The 22,311-nt window shown below is 42.2% G+C and overlaps 3 protein-coding genes across 4 annotated transcripts in view; 1 reads left to right on the forward strand and 2 right to left on the reverse strand.

Moving 5' to 3' along the window:
• tecpr1a (tectonin beta-propeller repeat containing 1a) overlaps positions 1-9,653 on the forward strand; it is a 99,293-nt gene extending 89,640 nt beyond the window's left edge. The window contains exon 24 of the mRNA XM_068056576.1: positions 9,420-9,653. Within this exon, the coding sequence (XP_067912677.1) occupies positions 9,420-9,440 (21 nt within the window). The 3' untranslated portion in view covers positions 9,441-9,653. The remainder of the gene's footprint in view (positions 1-9,419) is intronic.
• bhlha15 (basic helix-loop-helix family, member a15) lies at positions 790-4,145 on the reverse strand. The gene is made up of 2 exons (XM_068056577.1): positions 4,010-4,145; positions 790-3,459 (listed from the first exon to the last, which is right to left on the reverse strand). Exon 2 carries the CDS (start codon positions 3,368-3,370, stop codon positions 2,759-2,761), a length of 612 nt encoding a protein of 203 aa, XP_067912678.1. The 5' UTR covers positions 3,371-3,459; positions 4,010-4,145; the 3' UTR covers positions 790-2,758.
• A 1,100-nt stretch (positions 9,654-10,753) lies between the features above and the next one.
• Positions 10,754-22,311, reverse strand: part of lmtk2 (lemur tyrosine kinase 2) — a 143,242-nt gene continuing 131,684 nt past the window's right edge. For both annotated transcript variants that reach the window (XM_068056580.1, XM_068056581.1), the window contains one exon: positions 10,754-16,424. In XM_068056580.1, coding sequence (XP_067912681.1) covers positions 16,396-16,424 — 29 coding nt within the window. In that variant the 3' untranslated portion in view covers positions 10,754-16,395. The remainder of the gene's footprint in view (positions 16,425-22,311) is intronic.

Genomic DNA, 22,311 nt, shown 5'->3' on the forward strand with positions numbered 1-22,311 from the left:
GGTTTGGACAAGTTGGAGTTCACGCAGGGCAGAGAATCACAGACCAGCAACAGGAAACATTAGAGAGGTCGAGTCTAGATGTAAGAAAAGCCTCGATAAGAGAACAGGAGCCCCTCATGGACTGGCTCATCCTGACAGAGAGGCTGGAAAGGGGTGGATGGCAGGAGGGGAAGAAACACTTTGCACAGGGAGTCCTCCCCTAACCCTCTGTTATTAGCTTTTTGATGAGAGCCACAATCTCACCAAATATCTTGGTCACATAACACTCTCAGAAAGATTGTAAACTGATGTATTGTGGAGCAATGGCCCGCAAGTCTACCCATAAACGTGAGCTCCTGCTTTCAATATGGGCAGTGAGCAAGTGCAGGCAATGTCTATCCTACTGGAAGTAGGGATGGGAAAGCTATAGCACTATAGTTCCATCTTAAATATGGAAGCTGCCTTTCAATAATATTCCATTGGAATTTTTCATTGGAGAGCGAAAGGAGAACTTTTAATCTGCACGTGGTCAACATTCCAGGTCAGATAGTTTATATGTGGAAGCCCAAAAACTCATGGATTGGGGAGTCTGATAGACAAATGTGAAGTGGAGGTGAGGGATTACTCCGTTTCCCAAGCTATGGAACAGGTACCACTAACCCCACCACCTCCCCCCAGCCTTTCCTTTAAAGCCCATCAGTTTTTGGCACAATAAACAAGTTACATTGACCATACCACCAAAAATACACACTCGTTATAGAATTCAACAGATTTTGTTTTTAATGTAATTTTTTTTGGAAAAATGACCAGTTTCTCCTCCACCATCCCCCAAAAGAAAGCATTCAAGTAAAAAATATTAAATATCTGTACCTCAAAACATGTCTTTATTTTACCTATCGCACAGATGTAGTTGGTGCCAGGCACCTCATTAGTTCAGGTAGAACGTTGCTGTTTTTTTTGTGGAGCGGCAGAGCGCATATTTCCAGCACAATCTTTGGGAATATCACAGGCTGAGAGAAAAAAATTGTGGCTGTTTTGACTGTGGCGTCAGTGATGCTGAGAATGAGATGATTATTTGCTGAAGGTGTGCAATACAATACTGGAAATGCCGCTTTTGACCCGTAAGCTTTCAGTTATTATCTGCTGCAACACTTCTAAAAATGTAGCCCAGATAAATTCAACATCACCCTGCTCACTAATTTTTAGAAGTATAATTAGGGAACACATCTATTCCAGACCCAATAACTAGCTGTGTCGCACAATGCCTGGGGACTGGGATTAATCTCTCCCAGTTTGTCTTGGGCCATTTCTGCTCGCAAGTGGCTAAGGAAATGACAAGTGTAATAGCAGGTGGAAATTCCTGGTTCAGGGGGAAGAGGGGGATCCTGACCAAACCCTAAACTGTGAAACTGATCTAAACCCGAGATAACAAACTGTCACTTTTATTCCTGACACCATAATGCATGGTAACGCCCAGGTTGTTTAACGTTGTTACAAGATTGTCGTTCATGATGTGTGATAATCTGTTCCTAATTACCAGAAAAAAACCCGGCGGGGACTGTACTTAATTTGTCAAATGCCAAAATGGTTCTTAAACAATCAGTAAATGCTACCCTCAGGTATTATTACACATGTAGCTCTCTACAGGAGGAGGGGCAGGAATAGACCAGTGAGAGGCTCATTCCACTGGCCCTCCCTCCGAGGTGAGAATGATCAAAGCTTAGGGCTGAAGTGGAGCCAGGAATCTAAATGACAAACTTTAAAAAAACAACCTCTCACACCTCAGCTTTACATGATAAATGATTTGCTCAGGGCTACAGAAGGCTGCTGTGCACTTAAAAACAGATATAATAATAATGTTTTACGCAATCATCTAAAAATTTCCTCGTTACGTTCTGTGCTGACCGTTTTAGGAACTCAGTTGCGATTCTACCTGTGGTGACACAGTAAGTAGCCCAGCTTCTCGTGTTTACCACGGTGATGGCTAATTAGATAGAGGGAAGTTCGCCATCACCTCATAGTTTATTATGAAGTGGGATTCAGGACAACCCACTAACATGAGTTACAACAAAGAGGGGAATGTGCAAGGGTTGAACCTTGTGGAGATTAAAGGTTTGAACTCCTGCACCGCTGAGAAGTTATCTACCAAACGCCAGTTAGAATGAAGTGACTTTGCATATCAACTCAGACCACAGCTATAAGTATTAAAATAAAACAGTAATAAAAATGCACATGAAAAGGAAACACCTCATTCATTTCCAAAAAAAAAAGATTCATTGCCCCGAACTTCCAACTGTGTTGGCAGTAGTTATGGTCCTGGGGCCTCCTCCCTACAGACACTTCTGGATAAAACCCTTCGCAACATTGTCCAGTGGCCGATTTTAGGTCGACAATTACAGCCCATCATCAGCATCACAAGCAGCTATATTCCTTTCCAACTAAAAACTGTTCTTTGTAAAAGCATAGTCTCATTTTTAGTGTCACCAGAACATTTACTGAAGGGCTAGGAAGGCACTGTAAGGATTATTTTCCAAGAATTGGCACGGCTTTGTAGAAGTTGCAGATCACCAGTTCTGGAGTAAGATCCCTCCCCTCTGGTCACCCATTGGATTCCCATTGGCTGCAGAGAGAAACTTGGCAACAAACAGTAACCCCTTTTTGGAGAAGGTTGAATGGAGTAAGGTCCAATGATAGGGTGGATTGTCAATGGTCTGTCTGGAAGGCATGGAGTCGGCGGGTGGAGGGGATGGGGAATCCCCCAATTTGGCCTCTTCTAGCTTTACGCTCGGATGGAGTCCTCCTTGGGAGGGAGATGGTGATGGCGGCGGCGGAGGGCACCCAAGGGTGGGCTGGAGCTGTCGGGCTCGCCCTGGCTTGCAGGAGGCGGTGGCAGGGGCAATGATGGGTGCTCCTTGGTCATGCCCAGGATGGTGGAAGTGAGGGACTTGATGTAGTTCTTGGCCAGGGTGAGGGTCTCAATCTTGGAGAGTTTCCTGTCCGCCTCCACATGTGGGATGACCTCCCGTAGCGCCTGGAACGCGTTGTTCAGGTTGTGCATCCGCTGCCGCTCCCGCTCGTTGCTCTCAATCCGGCGTAGATTGCGCTCACGGGCACTGGGCACACACCCCCTGCGCCGGCTGCCCGAGCCCGAGCCCCCGCTGCTGCTGCTGCTGCTGCCACCCCCGGCCGCACTCACCGTGCAGCCGCCGTGTCTGCGCCCCCCGCGGGGCCCGGCCCGGGATCGGGACCGCTGGCTCCGCACCGGGCAACAGGTAGCCTCAGCCCCCAGGTGCAGCTGCATCTCCGGGCAATCGCCAGCTGCAGCTCCACTGAACCTGCTTTTCATGTTGGAGGAAGATGAAGAGGAGGAGAAAGGCAGCTTAGATTTCATCCTCTCAATCCCTGCTCCTTTACACCGCTTCTCCGCCAAAGATACATCATCCGGACGCCAGCTAGAAAGTGCCCAAGACGCTAAAGTGGCTGCAAAAAAAAACCCAGAACAAATGCAAATTTGTGCCCAAGTGCAAAGCAAAAACTCAACAGAACTATTAAACATTTCAAATTTAAATCACTGTTCACCCAGCACGGCTACGATGGGCCGAAGGGCCTGTGTCTGTGCTCTATAACTCTATAACCTGGCTTCTTCCAGACAATATAGAAAAAAAGAGATAGCATTTAGGAAATTCAGGATCACCGACTGAGGAATACAACTTAAAACAATTAAAGCTTGGCTCAGCTGCTCAGATCTTATTCTCTAATTTCACATTGGTTTTTAGCTGAGGTGCAAAACCAAACCTTCTAAATTTAAATCTAGCTTAAACGCGTTTAAAATAAAATTCTATACTTGTTCCTCTTAACCATTCAACTGCAACAGTAAAAGCAGGGACCATTCCAGAGTTTAAAAGGTTCAACCCGATATTACAGACAGGTGCAGAAACAGGTAAACTGCAACAACTTAATAATCGATAGTATCTGGGTTTAAATGCATCTTTAACACAGTGTGGATGGTTGAAAATTTGTTTTTACGTACCTGCGGTAAAGATGGGGAAATATGTGGATGAGAAAATATATGGATGAGAACTAGCGAGAAATAATAAAACAAAATGTGAATGGATTCGGATCAGTTAACCAGAGTGTCTGTCCCACAGGCTCCGTTTTGTACACGTACGCGTTTAACTGGCTTCCAATGGCAAAGCGGAGGGGCGGATTCCCAATCCACAAACAGGATCTGAGTTCCTTTTGCAGAGCCCGGCACCGTGACTCGAGTCCAGATCTGCCGCATCTCAGTCACTCCGTCAGTTTAATTGCCAGATTCGCCTCAGTCATTGCTCCAACATCTTGTGTGATCCAAGATTTCGATATAACTCACCTGCCACTTGACTGCTGCTCCAGTTCAGGTGTTGAGCCCCAGCCCTGGCGGCTCAGGTGGTTTTTACATAGAATTTGCAGCACAGAAACTGGCTATTTGACCCAATTGGTCTTCAGTCCACACTTACTTCATCTCAACCTTTCCTATTCCTTTCTCCATCTAGCTTCACTATTCACCCCAACTACTCCACGTGGTGGAGAGTTCCACATTCTCACCACTCTCTGGGTAAAGAAGTTTCTCCTGAATCCGCAAGTGGATTTATTCATCACCATCACCATGAGTTTTAGTCTCCCCCACACGTTGACGCCCGACATAGTTTTGAAAATGTGTATCAAGTCACCCCTGAGCCTGCTCTGCCTTTCCTGATTTTTTTCATTCATGGGATGTGGACGTCGCTGCCCAACCCTAATTTCCCTTGAGAAGGTAGTGGTGATCCACCTTGAACCGCTGCAGTCCATATGGGGTAGGTACACTCACAGTGCTGTTAGGAAGGGAGTTCCAGGATTTTGACCCAGCAACAGTGAACGCCGAAATGGTTCCAGGTGGTGGTGTTCCCATGCATCTGCTGCCCTTGTCCTTCTAGGTGGTAGAGGTCGCGGGTTTGGAAGGTGCAGTGCATCTTGTAGATGGTACACACTGCTGCCAATGCTTTGTCCTGGATGGTGTTGAACTTCGAGTGTTATTGGAGCTGCACCCATCCAGACAAGTGGAGAGCATTCCATCACATTCCTGACTTGTGCCTTGTAGATGGTGGACAGGCTTTGGAGAGTCAGGAGGCAAATTACTCGCCACAGGATTCCTAGCCTCTGACCTGCTCTTGTAGCCATGGTATTTATATGGCTACACCAGTTCAGTTTCTGGCCAATGGTAGCCCCTAGGATGTTGAGAGTGGGGGATTCAGCAATGGTAATGCCATTGAATGTCAAGGGGAGATGGTTAGATTCTCTCTTGTTGGAGATGGTCATTGCCTGGCACTTGTGTGACATAAATGTACTTGCCACTTATCAGCCCAAGCCTGGATATTATCCAGGTCTTGCTGCATTTCTACACGGACTGCTTCAGTATCTGAGTCATCGCGAATGGTGCTGAACATTGTGCAATTATCAGCGAACATCCCCACCTCTGGCCTTATGATTGAAGGAAAGTCATTGATGAAGCAGCTGTACATGGTTGGGTCTAGGACACTACCCTGAGGAACTCCTGCAGTGATGTCCTGGAGCTCAGATGATTGACCTCCAAGAACCACGACCATCTTCCTTTGCACTAGGTATGACTCCAACCAGTGGAGAGTTTCCCCCCCGATTCCCATTGACCTCAGTTTTGCTAGGGCTCCTTGATGCCATACTCGGTCAAATACTGCCTTGATGTCAAGGGCAGTCACTCTCACCTCACCTCAAGTTCAGCTCTTTTGTCCATGTTTGAACCAAGACTGTAATGAGGTCAGGAGCTGAGTGGCCCTAGCGAAACCCAAACTGAGCGTCACTGTGCAGATTATTGCTAAGCAAGTGCTGCTTGATGGCACTGTTGATGACACCTTCCATCACTTTACTGATGATTAAGAGTGGACTGATGGGGCGGTAATTGGCCGGGTTGGACTTGTCCTGCTTTTTACACACAGTACAAACCTGGGCAATTTTCCACATTGCTGGGTAGATGCCAGTGTTGTAGCTGTTCTGGGCCCCCACCACCTCGTCCCCTTCAATCGCAGGAGGTATAATACCTGCCCATTTACCTCCTTTCTCCTCACTATCCCAGGCCCCAAACACTCCTTTCAGGTGAAGCAGCGATTTACTTGTATTCGCTGCTCACAGTGTGGTCTCTTCTACACTGAGGAGACCAAACGCAGACTGGGTGACCACTTTGTGGAACACCTCTACTCAGTCCGAAAGCATGACCCTGAGCTTCCGGTTGCTTGCCATTTCAACAACCCCACCCCACCCCACCAAACCACTCTCATGCTCACATCTCTGTCCTAGGATTGCTGCAGTGTTCCAGTGAACATCAAGGCAAGCTCGAGGAACCGCATCTCATTTACCGATTAGGCACACTACAGCCTGCCGGATTGAACATTGAGTTCAATCATTTCAGAGCATGACGGGCCCATTTTACTTTTAGTTTTTTTTGTGGTTGTTTTATTTTAATTTGTTCAGTTTGTGTCTACTGTGCCTACCCACTTTTTTTCCCCATGTTTGTGCTTGTGGCTGTTCAGTTTTCAGTCCATTAACACCCTATCTGTACTAATGCTTTGTCCTTCAGCACACCATTAACATACTGTTTGCCTTTGCTCTATGACCTTCTGGTCAGCTATTCTGTGACCTTGTCCCATCAATATCTTCGCTTTTGTTATCTCTTGCCCCACCCCACTTTACTTGCTTAAAGTCTTTTACATTTCTTATATCTGCCAGTGCTGAAGGGTCACTGACCTGAAACGTTAACTCTGCTTCTCTCTCCCCAGATGCTGCCAGACCGGCTGAGTATTTCCAGCATTTTTTGTTTTTATTCCTCCTCTTAATTGCCCACCACCATTGAGAAGTGAATGTGGCAGGACTGCAATGCTTAGATCTGATCCATTGGTTATGGGATCGCTTAGCTCTATTGCATGCTGCTTACACTGTTTGGCATGCAAGTAGTCCTGGGTTGTAGCTTCACCCAGGTTAACACCTAATTTTGAGGTATGCCAGTGCTACTCCTGGTATATCCTGCTGCATTCTTCATTGGTAAGTATAGCAATTCCTGTAAAATATGTTTTTAATGCAACTTCTCCAGTGCCTCCAAATCTGAAGATCCAAGCAAGATGCCCATGTTAATAGTTGCAGTTAGAAAAGCTCGACAAGGAGATCAGCTAGATCTGGTAGACAGGACCTCAGCACTACAACCAGGTGGTTGTCTGGGTACATAGCCTTTGGTGTCTAATGCACTCAGCTGCTTCTTCAGTGAAGTCCAAGACATTAAGTTGGGAGACCAACTGTGGTTCACCTTACTATTAGGGACCATCATGAAGGTGGCTTTCTTTCAGAAGACTGTGGGTTCAAATCCCACTCCAGCAACTTGAGCACAAAATCTAAGCTGGTGCTCCAGTACAGTACTAAGGAAGTGCTGCAGTCAGCAGTAGCATCTTTCAGACGAGATGTTAAACAGAGGTCCCAATTGCCATCTCCAGTGAACACAATGAATCCCATGGTACCATTTGAAGAAAAATAGGGGAGTTTGCCCCAGTGTCCTAGGGCCAATATTTATACCTCAACTAACATCACAGAAACAGACCACTTGGTCATTCATCTTATTGCTGTTTGAGACCTTACTCTGTGCAAATTGGCTGCTGTTTCCTACAGAAAAATGAGTACACTTCAAAAGTATTTGATTGTAAAGAACTAAGGCATTGAGGTGAAAGGTGCTATGTATACGCAAGTCTTTCTTTATAACACAAGACTACATACAAGCTGAAGTAAATAGAAAAGTCATCCCCGGCAACCCCCAAACCTTTCCATTTAGAGCAAGAACATTAGTTAGGACAACACAGGACAGGTACAATAGAGGCTTTCAACTTTTTTCCCCATAGAAAGATCCCCGAATATTTCTGCTGGAATGGACCAGCTCCAAATCCTGCAATGCATTGGAATGGGAGGTTGTGAGGCGGGGGACAGGAACAGGGGAAGGAGGGGGCAGCAGGGGTGAGTTTGAATTCCATTAGGATATGGCTTCTCATGACATATTGGCAAATTCAAACAAGATCTGATCCCTGAAGCAGAAAGGAAAACCTTGCTGGATCACAAAGCGAGATACATTTCCACATTTCACCAGTGGTACATATAATTCCAATGGTATGTCAACCTCTACTACTGTTTTTCTCCCTCTCTCTCCCCTGCCATTTGGAGTCTGTATTTTTATGAAGTAACTTGCAGTCCCTTTCACATTTAACCTACACTCCTTTTGTTTTGTGTCATTTGTGAATTTTGACACTCTGACCCCTATATATTGCTCTTTCCTGGCCAGAGGTGCATACCATTGAGCATCAGAGGATCACGCAGTATGTATGTATGGATGGAAATAGGCCATTCTGCCCAACTGGTCTATGCCAGTGTTTACACCAGCCTCCTCCCAGCCCTCTTCAATTAACCCAACCAACATATCAGCAGTTCCGAAGAAGGGTCACTGACCTGAAACGTTAACTCTGCTTCTCTCTCCACAGATGCTGCCAGACCTGCTGAGTATTTCCAGCATTTCTTGTTTTTATTCCAACCAACATATCCTTATTTTCCTTTCTTCCTTATGTCGTTATCCAGTCTCCTTTAAATGTATCTATGCTATTCACCTCAACACACCAAGTGGTAGCAAGTTTCACATTCTCCTGATTTCCCTATTGGATTTATGAGTGACTATCTTGTGTTTATGGCTCCTAGTTTTGCTCTCTCCACCTGGCAATACCTTCTCTATGTCTACGCTATCAAACACTCTCATAATTTGAAAGACTATCAGGTTATTCTTCAGGCTTCTCAGAGAAAAAAGCACAACCTTGTTCAGTTTTACCTGATAGCTTTTCTCTAGAAATGAAAACGTGAAGTTTGAATCCATGTTCCCATTGATTTGTACAGATCTTAAAATGCTTATACCAACAGCTCTTGGTGATTTAATTTAGGATTTATCTACTTATGAGACATTAAGGACTGTTCCCTGCAAGGTTTCAGGCACATGAAATTCAAATAACCCTGCAATCATCTTTTTATATGCAATACTATGTTTAATATTTTAAAAATTCACTCACGGGATGTGGGAGTCAATGGCAGGACCAGCATTTATTGCCCATTCCTAACTGCCCTTGAGAAAGTGGTGGTGAGTTGCCTTCTTGAACTGCTGCAGTCTGTGCGGTAAACGTATACACTCAGTGCTGTTATGTAGGGAGTTCCAGGATTGTGACCGAGCGATGAAGGATCAGCGATATTTTTGGGTTTACAATGACCTTAAGTTTATGCTGTAGGTTTAGGAAGATGTGCTTCAATATTGTACTGCTAGAATATATTTTGGTAACTCAGATTACAAATTTCATGAATAACCAGTGTTTATTATATTCCAGACCCTTTTACTATTATTCTAAGGATTCCAGGTTTCAAGAACATCTCGGTCACCAAGAAATTAGATCTGATAAATTGGAGTTCCATAGCATTCCCAACAGATTCTGTTGCAATATTCTGGGATTTCAATAACGTGGATGAAATTGTTTCATAACTAGTCACAAAAAGGTTTAAAAAAATTAACAATGTTTTAGTTAATTACCTGACATCACAAACAACGGCCTTTGTAATTCTTGGCCAAAGTACATCAGCAATGTAAATATTACTTATGTCCTAAAATTGACAAGTTATAGATTGCTGTTTTACAGATAAACTTGGCAGAATTCTTGCAATGAGACTTAAGTGTTCATTCTCATCTAAAATCATCGCTCTCACCACTAAAAAAAAAACCATAGAAAGTTTTAAAAGAACAGAACTTTGATGCTACATCCTCTAAAAAAGAATGGTTAAAACAGTAAGTGGATAAAACAGCAAGTGGATTGTAACCCTCCCCCCCCCCCCCAAATTTTGCCTAATCTATTTGCCAGGAAAATTACAGGCAGGACTATTTTGCATGCCAACTACACAAGAGCATTTAAAGTTACTTCGTGTACATTATCACCAAAGCGAGTTTAAAACTCACAAAACCAGTTTCAGAAACACGGAGCACATCCTGAACGATATCAGGCAGATTACCTGTTCTTGGATCAATTTACTTCTCTTCAACTTTGAGCATTACAAATGAAGCAGTTGTCATCTCACACTGTTAGTTTGTCCGACTAGTTTATGGATATGCCAAGAAGACAGATAGTAAAGATCAGATCTCTAAATTGGAAGACAAAATTCAAAACTCACATGCAACAAGATGAAAAAAGACAAGTTAGACCAAGTTAAATATGTAAATTAATTCATTTGACTTTATTTTGAATATTAAATAGCCATAGTGCATTTAAATTACAAACAATTTATCGAATTACACTATGCATGGAAATCAAAGTAAAAATATTACATATCAAAATGTACATATTTCATGGACAGTGACCTGATTTCTTTTTTCATTAACTGTGATATGTAATCGATAATTTCATAATATATTTTTAAATTACAAAAGGAAACCTTGTACCTATGACTTTGTTACATCATCTCCCATTTACAGACAAAATTAAACATTTATATACATCCAGTACCATCAAACATTAAGTTACACTTCTCAAATGTGCAAGATAAAGCAATACATTGAACAAAATAATCTGGTATTTCCATCAATGATTTAAGTAGATCCAAAATAACGTAGAACAGGCTACAGTTGACAAAAAGTATACACAACTTTAGATTTTAAATGGGATGAGGGTGGGGCAATAGAGTTTCAATATTTACAAATAATTTTCAAGCATGAACCCCTGCAGTGAAATATTTTTAAAGGAACATGCAGTTTTTGATCATTGAGGCACATTGCCATGGCTCACTTTTACAGGATTAGTCAGACCACATAGTAGGACCATACTGCATCGTTTAAAATCGAAAACATCTTAGACATGTGCAGCAACACGGCAAGACCCTCTGCATGCTGGAACCTATATCTGCACTTTGTTTTAACATATTAACGACTATTTATACAGGTTATCTGCGACACTGCATTCTGAAAACATTCAGTACTGCTGGAGGTGGGAACCAAGTGAACACTTGTTTGAATAGAAAACAAAATCGCCCAACAGCTGTACTGTTCTGACAACCTAACAAGGTAACTGGAACCTGGAAGCGAGGTTAAAATTCATGGTGCGTGGCACAGAAATGAAGCTGCTGCACATGTGGCAAGACAGGTAATTGCACTAACGTTTTTTGGCAACTCTTATGCCTGCCAAAGAGCTTGGCATGTGTGACTTGCTTGATAACCACATTACCAATGGATGGAGGGCAATGGTGAAAGGATCACAACATTCCTACTTGCACGATGCTTTTTGCCGCTCCCTTAAGCATCTCAGCAGCAAAGTAACCAACTGGCTGACTAACTAGCAATGGAAAAAATACACAATGAGTACTAACTACCACCACAATAGAAGAAAAACAAGTGTGCATTATTTTAATCAGCATGAACAACCAAGTTACGTGGGTCACTCACCTCAACTGTGCCTTCATAACGCAATGGTCTAGATTATCATGAAATTGCTGGGTTTCCCACTGCCCCCTACCCACCGAGGGCCAATAACATTTTACTGAAAACAGGTGAATTTGCATTACCTGTTCAAGGTCCAAATATTTTTTCCCTAAATTATTTCTACATTTAGTTGGGAAGAGCTTGGACTTATAAATAGAAACATTTTTGAGTCACTGTAAAATATATATTCTGTACTTTTCACAAGAAACATGAAAATACTTTTTACTTTGTACATTTTTCTCTCGCAATAGCTCACAGCTGTCACGAACTGTTAGATAACAAGAAAGAAATTGTGTTCAAGGTTGTGATATTGCACAGTTACTAATACTGGTAAAGTTACCAGTTTCAAAGTTAGAATTTGGCTAGTACCTCAGCAATGAAATGGAGTATTCCAACGCAACATACATGCAAGTACAAAAGAGGTATAGTAGTGTAATCCAAATTCGACAGGTGCTCCTCTCACTGTCAAATATGTCGATGTGCTGTTTTCTAGCATTCTACTGAACTAACAAAGTACTCCTGACTGACACATACCACGGTGTACCTCCAATCTCAAGACAAAGCTATTATGCCCATCCCCATCAACTGATAAACAAACGTCCATCATTTTAACAAGGTCATCCTAGGGGGTCAGACGCCACAGTATTGGAACCACATGCAGTACAAAATCAGCATGCTATATTTTGTATTTTTAAATATGTAAACAGTAATGTTGGAGTCTGTTACAAACTGTAACACAATGCAGGGACTGGAGTAATCAATTCTAGATAGCAAATATGACTTCCTTGGATAAATGCATGAGACAGGGATGGTGTGCAGTGGTCTAACAGGGTGTTTATATACTGCAATATTTAGTATCCTCACATGATTTCTGCTTTGCAGAGGCACTAACTCGCAGTATAATTCGAGTCACAGCCAGTACCTGACCCCTGACACTTCTTAAACTTGACATTTTAAAGCTGGTGTAAATACTCAGACAGTGTGGGACACTCCCACATGGACAGGAGCACTGCAAGTGCGTGAAAGTTACAGAGCTGTCAAGTGGGTGGGGGAAACTGTGCACATACTCCCTATTCCCAGACAGTATAAACAGGATACTGCTTGACTGGAATTCATTTCATACTCCAGCAATTGTTGCCTGACCGGCAGCTGAAGAGTAACAGCAGCAATACAGAAGAGGGCTTCTTTTAAATATTACTTTAAAATTTAATGAACATGGGAACATTTTACATGTAACTTGTTAACATTTTTCAAATCCATTACTGCTTCATTGTCCATAAAACCTACATACTGTCAGGCCCTGAACTGGAGTGCTCAGGGTTCGGCTCTGAACAGTACTGAAGTCCAATTATTATTCTATATGGATCTCACATCTTAAGTTGTTATCCACTCTCTTTATGCCCCAACCTGCTCAAACTAGTGAGGAAAATCCTACAGATTTCATCATTCAGTGGCGGGATCGGAAGAACATGTAATAATTTTACCAGTAATTAAAAGACTGCAACTCCAATTCCAGTTTTCCTTGATGTAAAGTCTTCAATTTTTTTTTATTTAAAAAAGCCAATTACTAATTTTGTCTGACTTTTTTTTTTAACCACCAGTTAGTGGAGTTAGTTACTGATCAATAACTAATCAATAAATTCTCAGAAGCCTGGGTGATCAAAAGATGCAGCAGTTGCAATGAATTTCATTTCAGGAGAGTCAGATCCTGGAGAATCACTGCATCAGGTAAAATGATGCCTTGGTCATATCCACATTGCTCAAATTAGATAGATGCAGCCTTCCAGCCAAATACCTATCACAGTTCAGGCAAAACACATGCACTCATCATTTATCACCCACATATATTACAGGTGGTCTAGTAATTCCAAAGAAATATCATGGAGAAGTCTGTACCATTAATGAAGTTTCTGGGCCGATCCCAATTTATCTAACCTGCTTCCTAGAAAGCCACTTCCACAGGACAATTTTCAGATTTTGCAAAATGACAATGGTATTTCAAGCCCCTGGCTTTTGTCGGTTACGAGGAGCCCTCTGGAAAAGTCTGGTTTTTGGTGCCCTCCATTGGATTCATTTCTCATTTTATAGATCCTTCCAGCATCACCCACAAAGGTCTCAGAAATTGAGTTTGGCAGACCAATGACCAGGTAGCCATCTCTCAGACTGTTAAAATGTCCACAGCAAACACTGGCATTTTCCAATTCCGTGACAAAAACTGAGCCATTAAAAGCACTGGCAGTCCAGGACTGCTGGCATGCCTTGCTACTGCTCCACTGGCACTCAGAACATACACAGCTTTCAGTGATATTCCACTCAGCTGAGGAAATCTTTACTAAAAAGTCAGAGAGAGAGACACAAAGCCAGGAAGGAGATTTCAGGCCCAACTCCTCAGTTAATTTGATTTCACACAACAGCCGGCTTTACTTAAGCTCAAAACCTACACCCAATGCGTTGAAAATTCCAAACTCCCTGCCCTAAATGTCATACAATACAAGGTGCAACAAGCTTCATCATTCTTCTTACACCCTCCCACAGCAGGCTCTCATTCCATTATAACAGAGCACCAGACACTCAGAAGATGGGAACATTCCAGTTCAAAAAAAAGTGCATTCTTTTCTGGTGGTATTCCCCAGGGCTTAGGTAGATTTGTTGCATTCACAAAAACAGGAGCGAGGATGGAGAGTTGGAAAAAAGGAAAATGCTCTGAATCAATTTGTACTGCTAAAAAGATCTGTGATTGTAGTGCTGAGACCCAGAAGATTGCAGATCTGATCAGCAGCATATTTCCTGGGTTTACTGATTTCAGCAGTAGTTGGCACACAGCCACCAACAGCAATCCTGGACTGGAATAAAGAGAACCAAGCCAGAGCTCCTAATCACTAGCCAGTAACCCCCAGCTGGAAGTGCATGCGGTGTGGATACTGGGGAAAGGGCAGGATCGGCTGAGATGGATCCCACAGTGGGTGACTTCCTATCTACATGGCCAACATGGACAAGGTAATAATCACAGCACACTACCTAGAATAACTTGACACCTTCCCAAGAAGAAAAATAAGGAAACATAATTGGAGGAAAAATAATTTTTTTTACATTCACAGCATAAATATGGTTTTTCATTCTGGGCACAGATTATTCCTCGAGACCATCTAAACTGCTTCTCAGTCAACAGGAAACATGTTTCAACAATTAACAGGAAACTTAGCTAATTTTTCCTGTTATAATCTCAATCTATTTGACCAAAAATAAATCTACTGTAGCAGTTCTGTCTGATGTTGTTTATAGAAGGGAGCCGATTTAATCACAATTTCTGATTTAAAGCTGGGACTCATACCAGTGAATGGGCATTCAGTGCTCTATTTGGGCAGTCAGATCTTTTACACTCTTGTCCAATGTTAACTCTTGGAAAGTCACCACTGTAATTGAAGCACTATCAACTTACCCAACCCAGTACGTTACCTTGTGCCATACTTGTGTAACTATTTTGCTTTCTGCACGACACACTTAGTACAACATTTAGTCACTAAATGTTATGCCATTTATGACACCGTTAATCAGTCTCAATAGCTTTAATAGACGAACACCAACACCACAGAATTGGTGGGCCGTGGATAAGGATGCAGACACATGGAGCATTACCATCTGCTGAGAGCCAGAGGCAAGGGAAAGATGGACCCCAGCTGGCCTTCTTGTTTGCAATCTGGGTACGGAAGATATACAAAAAAAAACTTGATTGAAAACACACCACTCACATCGACCTCAGAAATAATCACTCAAGACTTTAGAACTGAAGGGCATAAATTATACATACTGTATATATCAGATGCTACAATGTAAAGTTACATCCCAAATTATTTGTGTTTCAATTTCTGAAGGCTTGCACACAAAAACAGTTAACACACACAGCTGCGGGGTGTTTGTTTCAAAACCAACTGTGTCATTTGCAGTGTTCAAAATACAATAATTCAGTTGTGACACTGATTTCATACAGTCGTCGTCAGGCTGGCTGCAACCCTTTGCAAACTTCATTATTGCTGGCCAGTCTTAAAATAGGTATGGTTATCAAAAGGCATATGGAATATTCATGCAGCTAAAAGTATGCATCAGAAAATGACGATCATAAAACAATGTTTCAGGCATCCCATCTCTATCCCTACTGGAATTCAAGACTGCCACACTGGACAGCAATATCTGCAATGGAAGTGATCGAGAGCTCATCTACAAAACCAGAGTACTATAAAATCACTGGACGCATTTTACATAAATAGCATAATGCAGATTCCAGAACAAAACATCCTTTTAAACTCCAATACATCTTTCAGGAGGCATAGAATGAAATCTATTTTATCGTTTTCTCTCTCTTACCCGTGGAAAAAAAGCAAGCATTTACTGGTTAACTACAACACTTTATACAGAAAACCGCAGATAAAACTTTTTTTTTCAATTCTTCATTACAGTATTTTAAAGGGAACAAAAATCTTAATGAACAATTAACAATCCTATGTTCTGCCAAACCGAAATCATATGTAAAGCTGTAAGGAATTCGATGGGAGATTGCCAAGTGTTGTGTCCATAGGCAACCTCGAGGCTTTTTGCCCAGACTTCTCTTAAGCCCACCTTGATCCGACACTGACTACTGTCCAACAAGGACACAATATCTTTAATATACCATACACAGAAATTCAAACATTTTTATACCATTTTGTGAACTGACTCATTCCATTTTCTTGGAAGAGGATTTGGTGATTTATCCATCTTATTTTAAATCTGAACTGACTTGATCTGTCAAACTGTCTGATTATTAAAAAGGAAAATCAATACACCCTTCCTTCCTTCCCTGTCGTGTTTCAATCCTTTTCACCATCTTCACTGCTTCCTAGGAACAAAAGGGCAAAAATGAAAATTAGAGAGTAGCGAAGCATTAAAGCTTTACCAAGGGACCAGTGAAGTGTTAATTATTATATATCACATGCAAAGTCAAGGTTGGAAACAGGAAGAAGTTAACACATTATTTGTACTTTTCTTTTAATAAAAAGGTTGTCCATTTTCATTAATCTTCGCCCCAGGAGAATACACTGCCACACAGCTGTTTTAATTCATTTCTTGGCTGCACCAAGCCACTGCTTCATATCATCTTGTCTTCTTTATTGTTAATCTCCAGACATCATGCATTATGGGTCTAGATCTGTCACCAAGGCTTCGCAACAAAATAAAAATCCCCAAGAACATGTTTCACTAGTCATTGGCATTACCCACATTCATCTGTGAAAGTATGCAGAGGTTTCACCAAGATTGCATGGCAGAGGGAAGGGAAAAGAGGAGCTTCTACAGAATACTGAATGAACGTAAAAGTGTCTCAGCATTAATGAGCAAAGTGAAGGGTGCAAGCCGGCAATGATTCAGGTTTGGAGAGCTGGGTCTTGGTGACGGACTGAATGTGGGCGAGGGGACCAAATGTGAGTTGCTAAAAATTCTCAGTTCACGAGTCTAATGGAACTCAAGAGTTTACACATCACCAGATTCAGCCTGAGCAGTAGCTGGGAAGACGGACAAGAATTAGATCCTCAGTCAAGTAAGTGGTTGCCAGTGACAAAAAATTTACAGCTTTGACCTTGCTGACATCTAGCTGAAGAAGTTTTGACTCATCCAGGATTTGACATCAGATGAATTTGACGTTACTGGTCATAGTGTACTTGAGGAACTGGACCCTCTCTGCTTTTCTTGTTTATTTAAATGGGTAGATAACTCTGGCTTACTTTTGACATTAAAAACTAAATAAGAGCGCAGAAATGCTGTGGCCAGATCGTTTGCGTTTGCTGGCTGTTTTCCTACTGAAGATACTACACAGCTGTTGCACTCACACCCATGCATGTGCTCTATTCACACTGTGTGCCAACGTCACACAGCCTTGATAAGCAAAAAGATTTGGTGTAAGCTGAACAGTTACAAATTTGGACAATGACTGTCCAAAGTGCAAGCCTCAATGATGAGCACCTGCGAACCTGCTCTGAAAGGCACTGTTGAAATGAAAATGAGAACACAGGAGGCCATTCAACCCATCCTATCTGTGCTGGCTCTTTTGAAAAAGCTATCCAATTAGTCCCACTCCCTTGCTCTTTCCCCATAGCTCTGCAAATGTTTCCTTTTCAAGTATTTATTCAATTCCCTTTTGAAAGCCACTACTGAATCTGCTTCCACAGCTCTTTCAGGTAGTGCATTCCAATCATAACATGCTGCGTAAAAAAAAAAATAAACTCCTCTCTCTCCCTCTCTTTCTTTTGATAATTACCTTAAATTTTTGTCCTCTGGTTACTGACACTCTTACAGCAGAAACAGCTCCCCCCCCACCCCATTTCATCAAAACACCTTAAATTCTTGGTCACCTCTAATAAACCTCCCCTTAACCTTCTCTGCTCTAAAGAGAACAATTTTAGCTTCTCTAACCTCTCCAAAATACTGAGTATGTGCTGTGATAGACCCTCACTGTGAATTTCTGAAGTATATTGTAATATATTACTACACAAAAAGGCTGGTAAAGTAAAATGTTGTTTTCTGAAATAAAGCCAAGAGACTCTAAACAAGGCAGCAAAATTTATCTAATTAATTTTAAATAGGCCTACAACTTAAATAATATTTTAAAAATGACCATGAGAAACAGCAAATTTGCACATCTGGGACCAAGATTTAAATCCACCCCAGACTGATGGATAAAATCTTCCCCATCTCTACATCTGCAAGAGCTCTGCTGGGAAGTGAGCATGGACATTCGCCATTCCAGAGGCTATGGATCCAATGCACAAACCATTCACCATCAGAACAAACTGGTAATGTCGGGGAAATGAACAAATTCAGGATCGGCTCAGAAATGGGACCCTCTTGTCAGGTCGTGGTATATCTGAACTGACTGCACCTGACCCCGAAACCTAGGTGCCATAAAAATTGAGGTACTTCACTCCCAGAGGGAAAAACCACTTGAAAATTAAAATTTCCTTTTAAACTTCGAAATGTTTGAGCAACCACGCTAAATTTAATAGTTCAAACGAACAAACATCGATGGGATCTGTAGAATGCCACAAGGTTACATGGAGCCATTCTGTAGTAGAGTTCCAGATCCTGGGTAGGAGGACACGAGCGCGCGCGGGAGAGAGAGCGCGCGGGAGAGCGCGCGCGCGGGAGAGAGAGCGCGCGCGGGAGAGAGAGCGCGCGCGGGAGAGAGAGCGCGCGCGGGAGAGAGAGCGCGCGGGAGAAAAAAAAAAGAGAAGCACGACAGGAGCGGAGATTTAAAAAGCACACCAAAAGCCCTGAGTCAGAGTCTGGAGACAGAGCAACGTCACAATCAACAGAGAGAGCAGAGAAGAAGCTGCTCGTTTGGTGAGTACCTCGCAAGTGTTTAAGGTCCATTCTAACCATAATGTTTAAAATAGTAAAGTGGTAAGCTTAATAAAATATTTCTTAAAAAGGAAATAAAATAATTGAATAAAATAATTAAGTTAATTAAAACACATTAAGGATTGCAGGAATGGTGATGTGTCTTGGCTGCAGCAAGTGGGAGCTCCTGAATGTCAGTGGGATCCAGGGCAAACACGTCTGCAGTAAGTGTTTGCGGCTTGAAGAGCTTCAATTCAGAGTCATTGAACTGGCGTCTGAGCTGCAGACACTGCGATACATGAGGGAGGGGAAAAGTTACCTGGACATTTTGTGCTAGGAGGCGGTCACACCCCTTAGGATAGTCTCTTCTGATTTGGTCACAGGTCAGGGACAGGAGAGTGTGGCTGCAGCTGAGGCAGGTAAGGGACCCAGGAGTGCAGGAGCCTCAGCCTTTGCAATTGTCCAACAGGTCTGAGGTTCCTTCAGCTTGTTTGGATGAGTGTGGGGGTTACAGGGTGGATGAGCAACCTGACCATGGCACCATGGTACAGGAAGCCATTCAAGTAGAGGGAGAAAAAAGGAATGTAGTGGTAGTAGGGGACAGTGTAGTTTGGGGAATTGACACTGTTCTCTGCAGCAAAGAGTGAGAGTCCAGATGGCTGTGTTGCCTTCCCAGTGCCAGGGTTCGAGACATCTGCTCAGGGCTGGGGAGGATCCAGTCGTCGCTGTACATGTAGGTACCAATGACAGACAGGACAAGGAAAGAGGTTCTGCATAGTCAGTATAAGAACCTAGGTGCCAAATTAAGCAGAACCGCAAAGGTAATAATCTCTGGACTATTACCGGAGACACGTGCAAATTGGCATAGGGCAAATAAGATTAGAGAAATTAATGCGTGGCTCAAAGACTGGTGTGGTAGAAGTGGGTTCCGGTTCGTGGGGCATTGGCACTAGTACTGGGGTAAGTGGTGGCTGTACCATTGGGACAGTCTACACCTGAACCGTGCTGGGGCCGGTGTTATAGTGAGCCGCATAACTAGGGAAGTAGAGAGGGTTTTAAACCGAATAGTGGGGGCAAAGGATCAAATTTAGGAAGATATGGTAAATCAAGGAGTAGAGACAAGGCAAGAGAGAAAGGTATTAATATGGGAAATGATAAACAGACTGTGACAGGAAGAGACAGAGTGTACAGATCAAAGAGTAAATCAACAGACAAGGCTACAGGTTACAAAAATAATAAAAAGGACAAAACTAAAGGCTCTGTATCTGAATGCATGTAGCATTCAAAACAAAATAGAAGAACTGAGAGCGCAAATAGAAATAAATAAGTACGATCTGATAGCCATTACAGAGACATGGCTGCAGAACGACATAGATTGGGACCTGAATATTGAAGGGTACATGGCATTTAGGAAGGACAGGAAGCTAGGAAAAAGTGGAGGACTAGCTCTGCCAATTAATAATTGTATTAGCGCAATAGAGGCATGACCTAAGTTCAGGAGACCAGGAGGTAGAAGCAGTTTGGGTAGAGATGAGAAATCATAAAGGCAAGAAGTCACTTGTGGGAGTGGTGTACAGGCCACATAACATTAACCACACTGTAGTACGGATTATAAAAGAATAAATAATGGCAGCTTGTCAGAAAGTTACAGCAATAATTATGGAGGATTTTAACCTACATATAGACTGGAAAAATCAGATGGGCAGAGGTAGCCTAGGTGAGGAGTACATAGAATGTTTTCGGGATAATTTCTTGGCATAACAAGTTCTGGAGCCATCCAGAGAGAAGGCTATACTAGACCTGGTATTGTGCAGCGAGATAGGATTAATTAATGAGCTCATAGTTAAGGCACCCCTAGGGTGCAGCGATCATAATATGATTGAATTTTACATTCAGATTTTACATTCAGTTTGAGGGACATAAGAGTGGGTCCAAGACTAGTATTTTAAACTTACATAAGGGCACTAATGAGGGCAGGAAAGCAGAGCTAGCTAAAGTGAACTGGCAAATCAGGTTAAGGGATAAGTCAATAGAGATGCAGTGGCAGACATTTAAGGGGATATTTCTGAATACACAGAATAGGTAGATTTTGAGAAAGAAAAATTCCAAGGGTGGGACCTGCCATCCGTGGTTAACTAAAACAGTTAAAGATAGTGTCAAACTTAAAGCCTATAATTGTGCAAAGATGGGAGGCAGGTCAGAAGATTGGACAGAATATAAAAAACAGCAAAGAATGACTAAAAGATTGATAAGGAAGGTAAAATTAGAGTATGAGAGAAAGCTAGCTAGAAATATAAAGACAGATAGTAAGAGTTTCTATAGATATTTCAAGAAGAAAAGAGTTAACAAAGTGAGCGTTGCTTCTATAGAAAGTGAGTCTGGGTAATTAATAATGGATAATAAGGAGATGGCAGATGAATTGAACAGATATTTTGCATCGGTCTTCACTATTGAGGATACAAGTAACATCCCAGTACTAGCTGTAAGTCAGGAATTGGAAGGGAGGGAGGAACACAAGAAAATTACAATCACCAGGGAAGTGATACTGAACAAATTGTTGGAGCTGCGGGCTGACAAGTCCCCGGGTCCTGATGGACTTCATCCTAGGGTCTTAAAAGAAGTGACTAGTGAGATAGTTGATGCGTTAGTTTTAATTTTCCAAAATTCCCTAGATTTGGGGAAGGTTCCATTAGATAGGCAAATAGCAAAGGTAACTCCTTTATTCAAAAAGGGAGAGAGACAGAAAGCAGGAAACTACAGGCCAGTTAGCTTAACATCTGTCTTAGGAAAAATGTTAGAAGCTATTATTAAAGACGTTATTGCAGGGCATTTAGAAAAATTCATTAATAATGCAGAGTCAACATGGTTTTGTGAAAGGGAAATCACGTTTAACCAATTTATTGGAGTTCTTTGAGGGAGTTACATGTGCTGTGGATAAAGGGGAACTAGTGGATGTATTGTACTTAGATTTCCAGAAGGCACTTGATAAGGTGCCACATCAAAGGTTATTGCAGAAAATAAAAGCTCATGGTGTAGGGGGTAACATATTGGCATGGATAGAAGATTGGTTAGCTAACAGGAAATAGAGAGTAGGCATAAATGAGTCATTTTCTGGTTGGCAAGATGTAACGAGTGGTGTGCTACAGAAATCCGTGCTAGGGCCTCAACATTTTACAATTTATATAAACGGCTTAGATGAAGGGACCGAAGGTATGGTTGCTAAATTTGCTGATGACACAAAAATAGGTAGGAAAGTAACTTGTGAAGAGAACATAAGGAGGCTACAAAGGGATAATAGATAGGTTAAGTGAGTGGGCAAAGACCTCGCAAATGAAGTATAACGTGGGAAAGTGGGAAACTGTCCATTTTGGCAGGAAGAATTAAAAAAAAGCATA

Source organism: Heterodontus francisci, chromosome 24 (assembly GCF_036365525.1).
Source record: "Heterodontus francisci isolate sHetFra1 chromosome 24, sHetFra1.hap1, whole genome shotgun sequence".
Lineage (NCBI taxonomy): Eukaryota > Metazoa > Chordata > Chondrichthyes > Heterodontiformes > Heterodontidae > Heterodontus > Heterodontus francisci.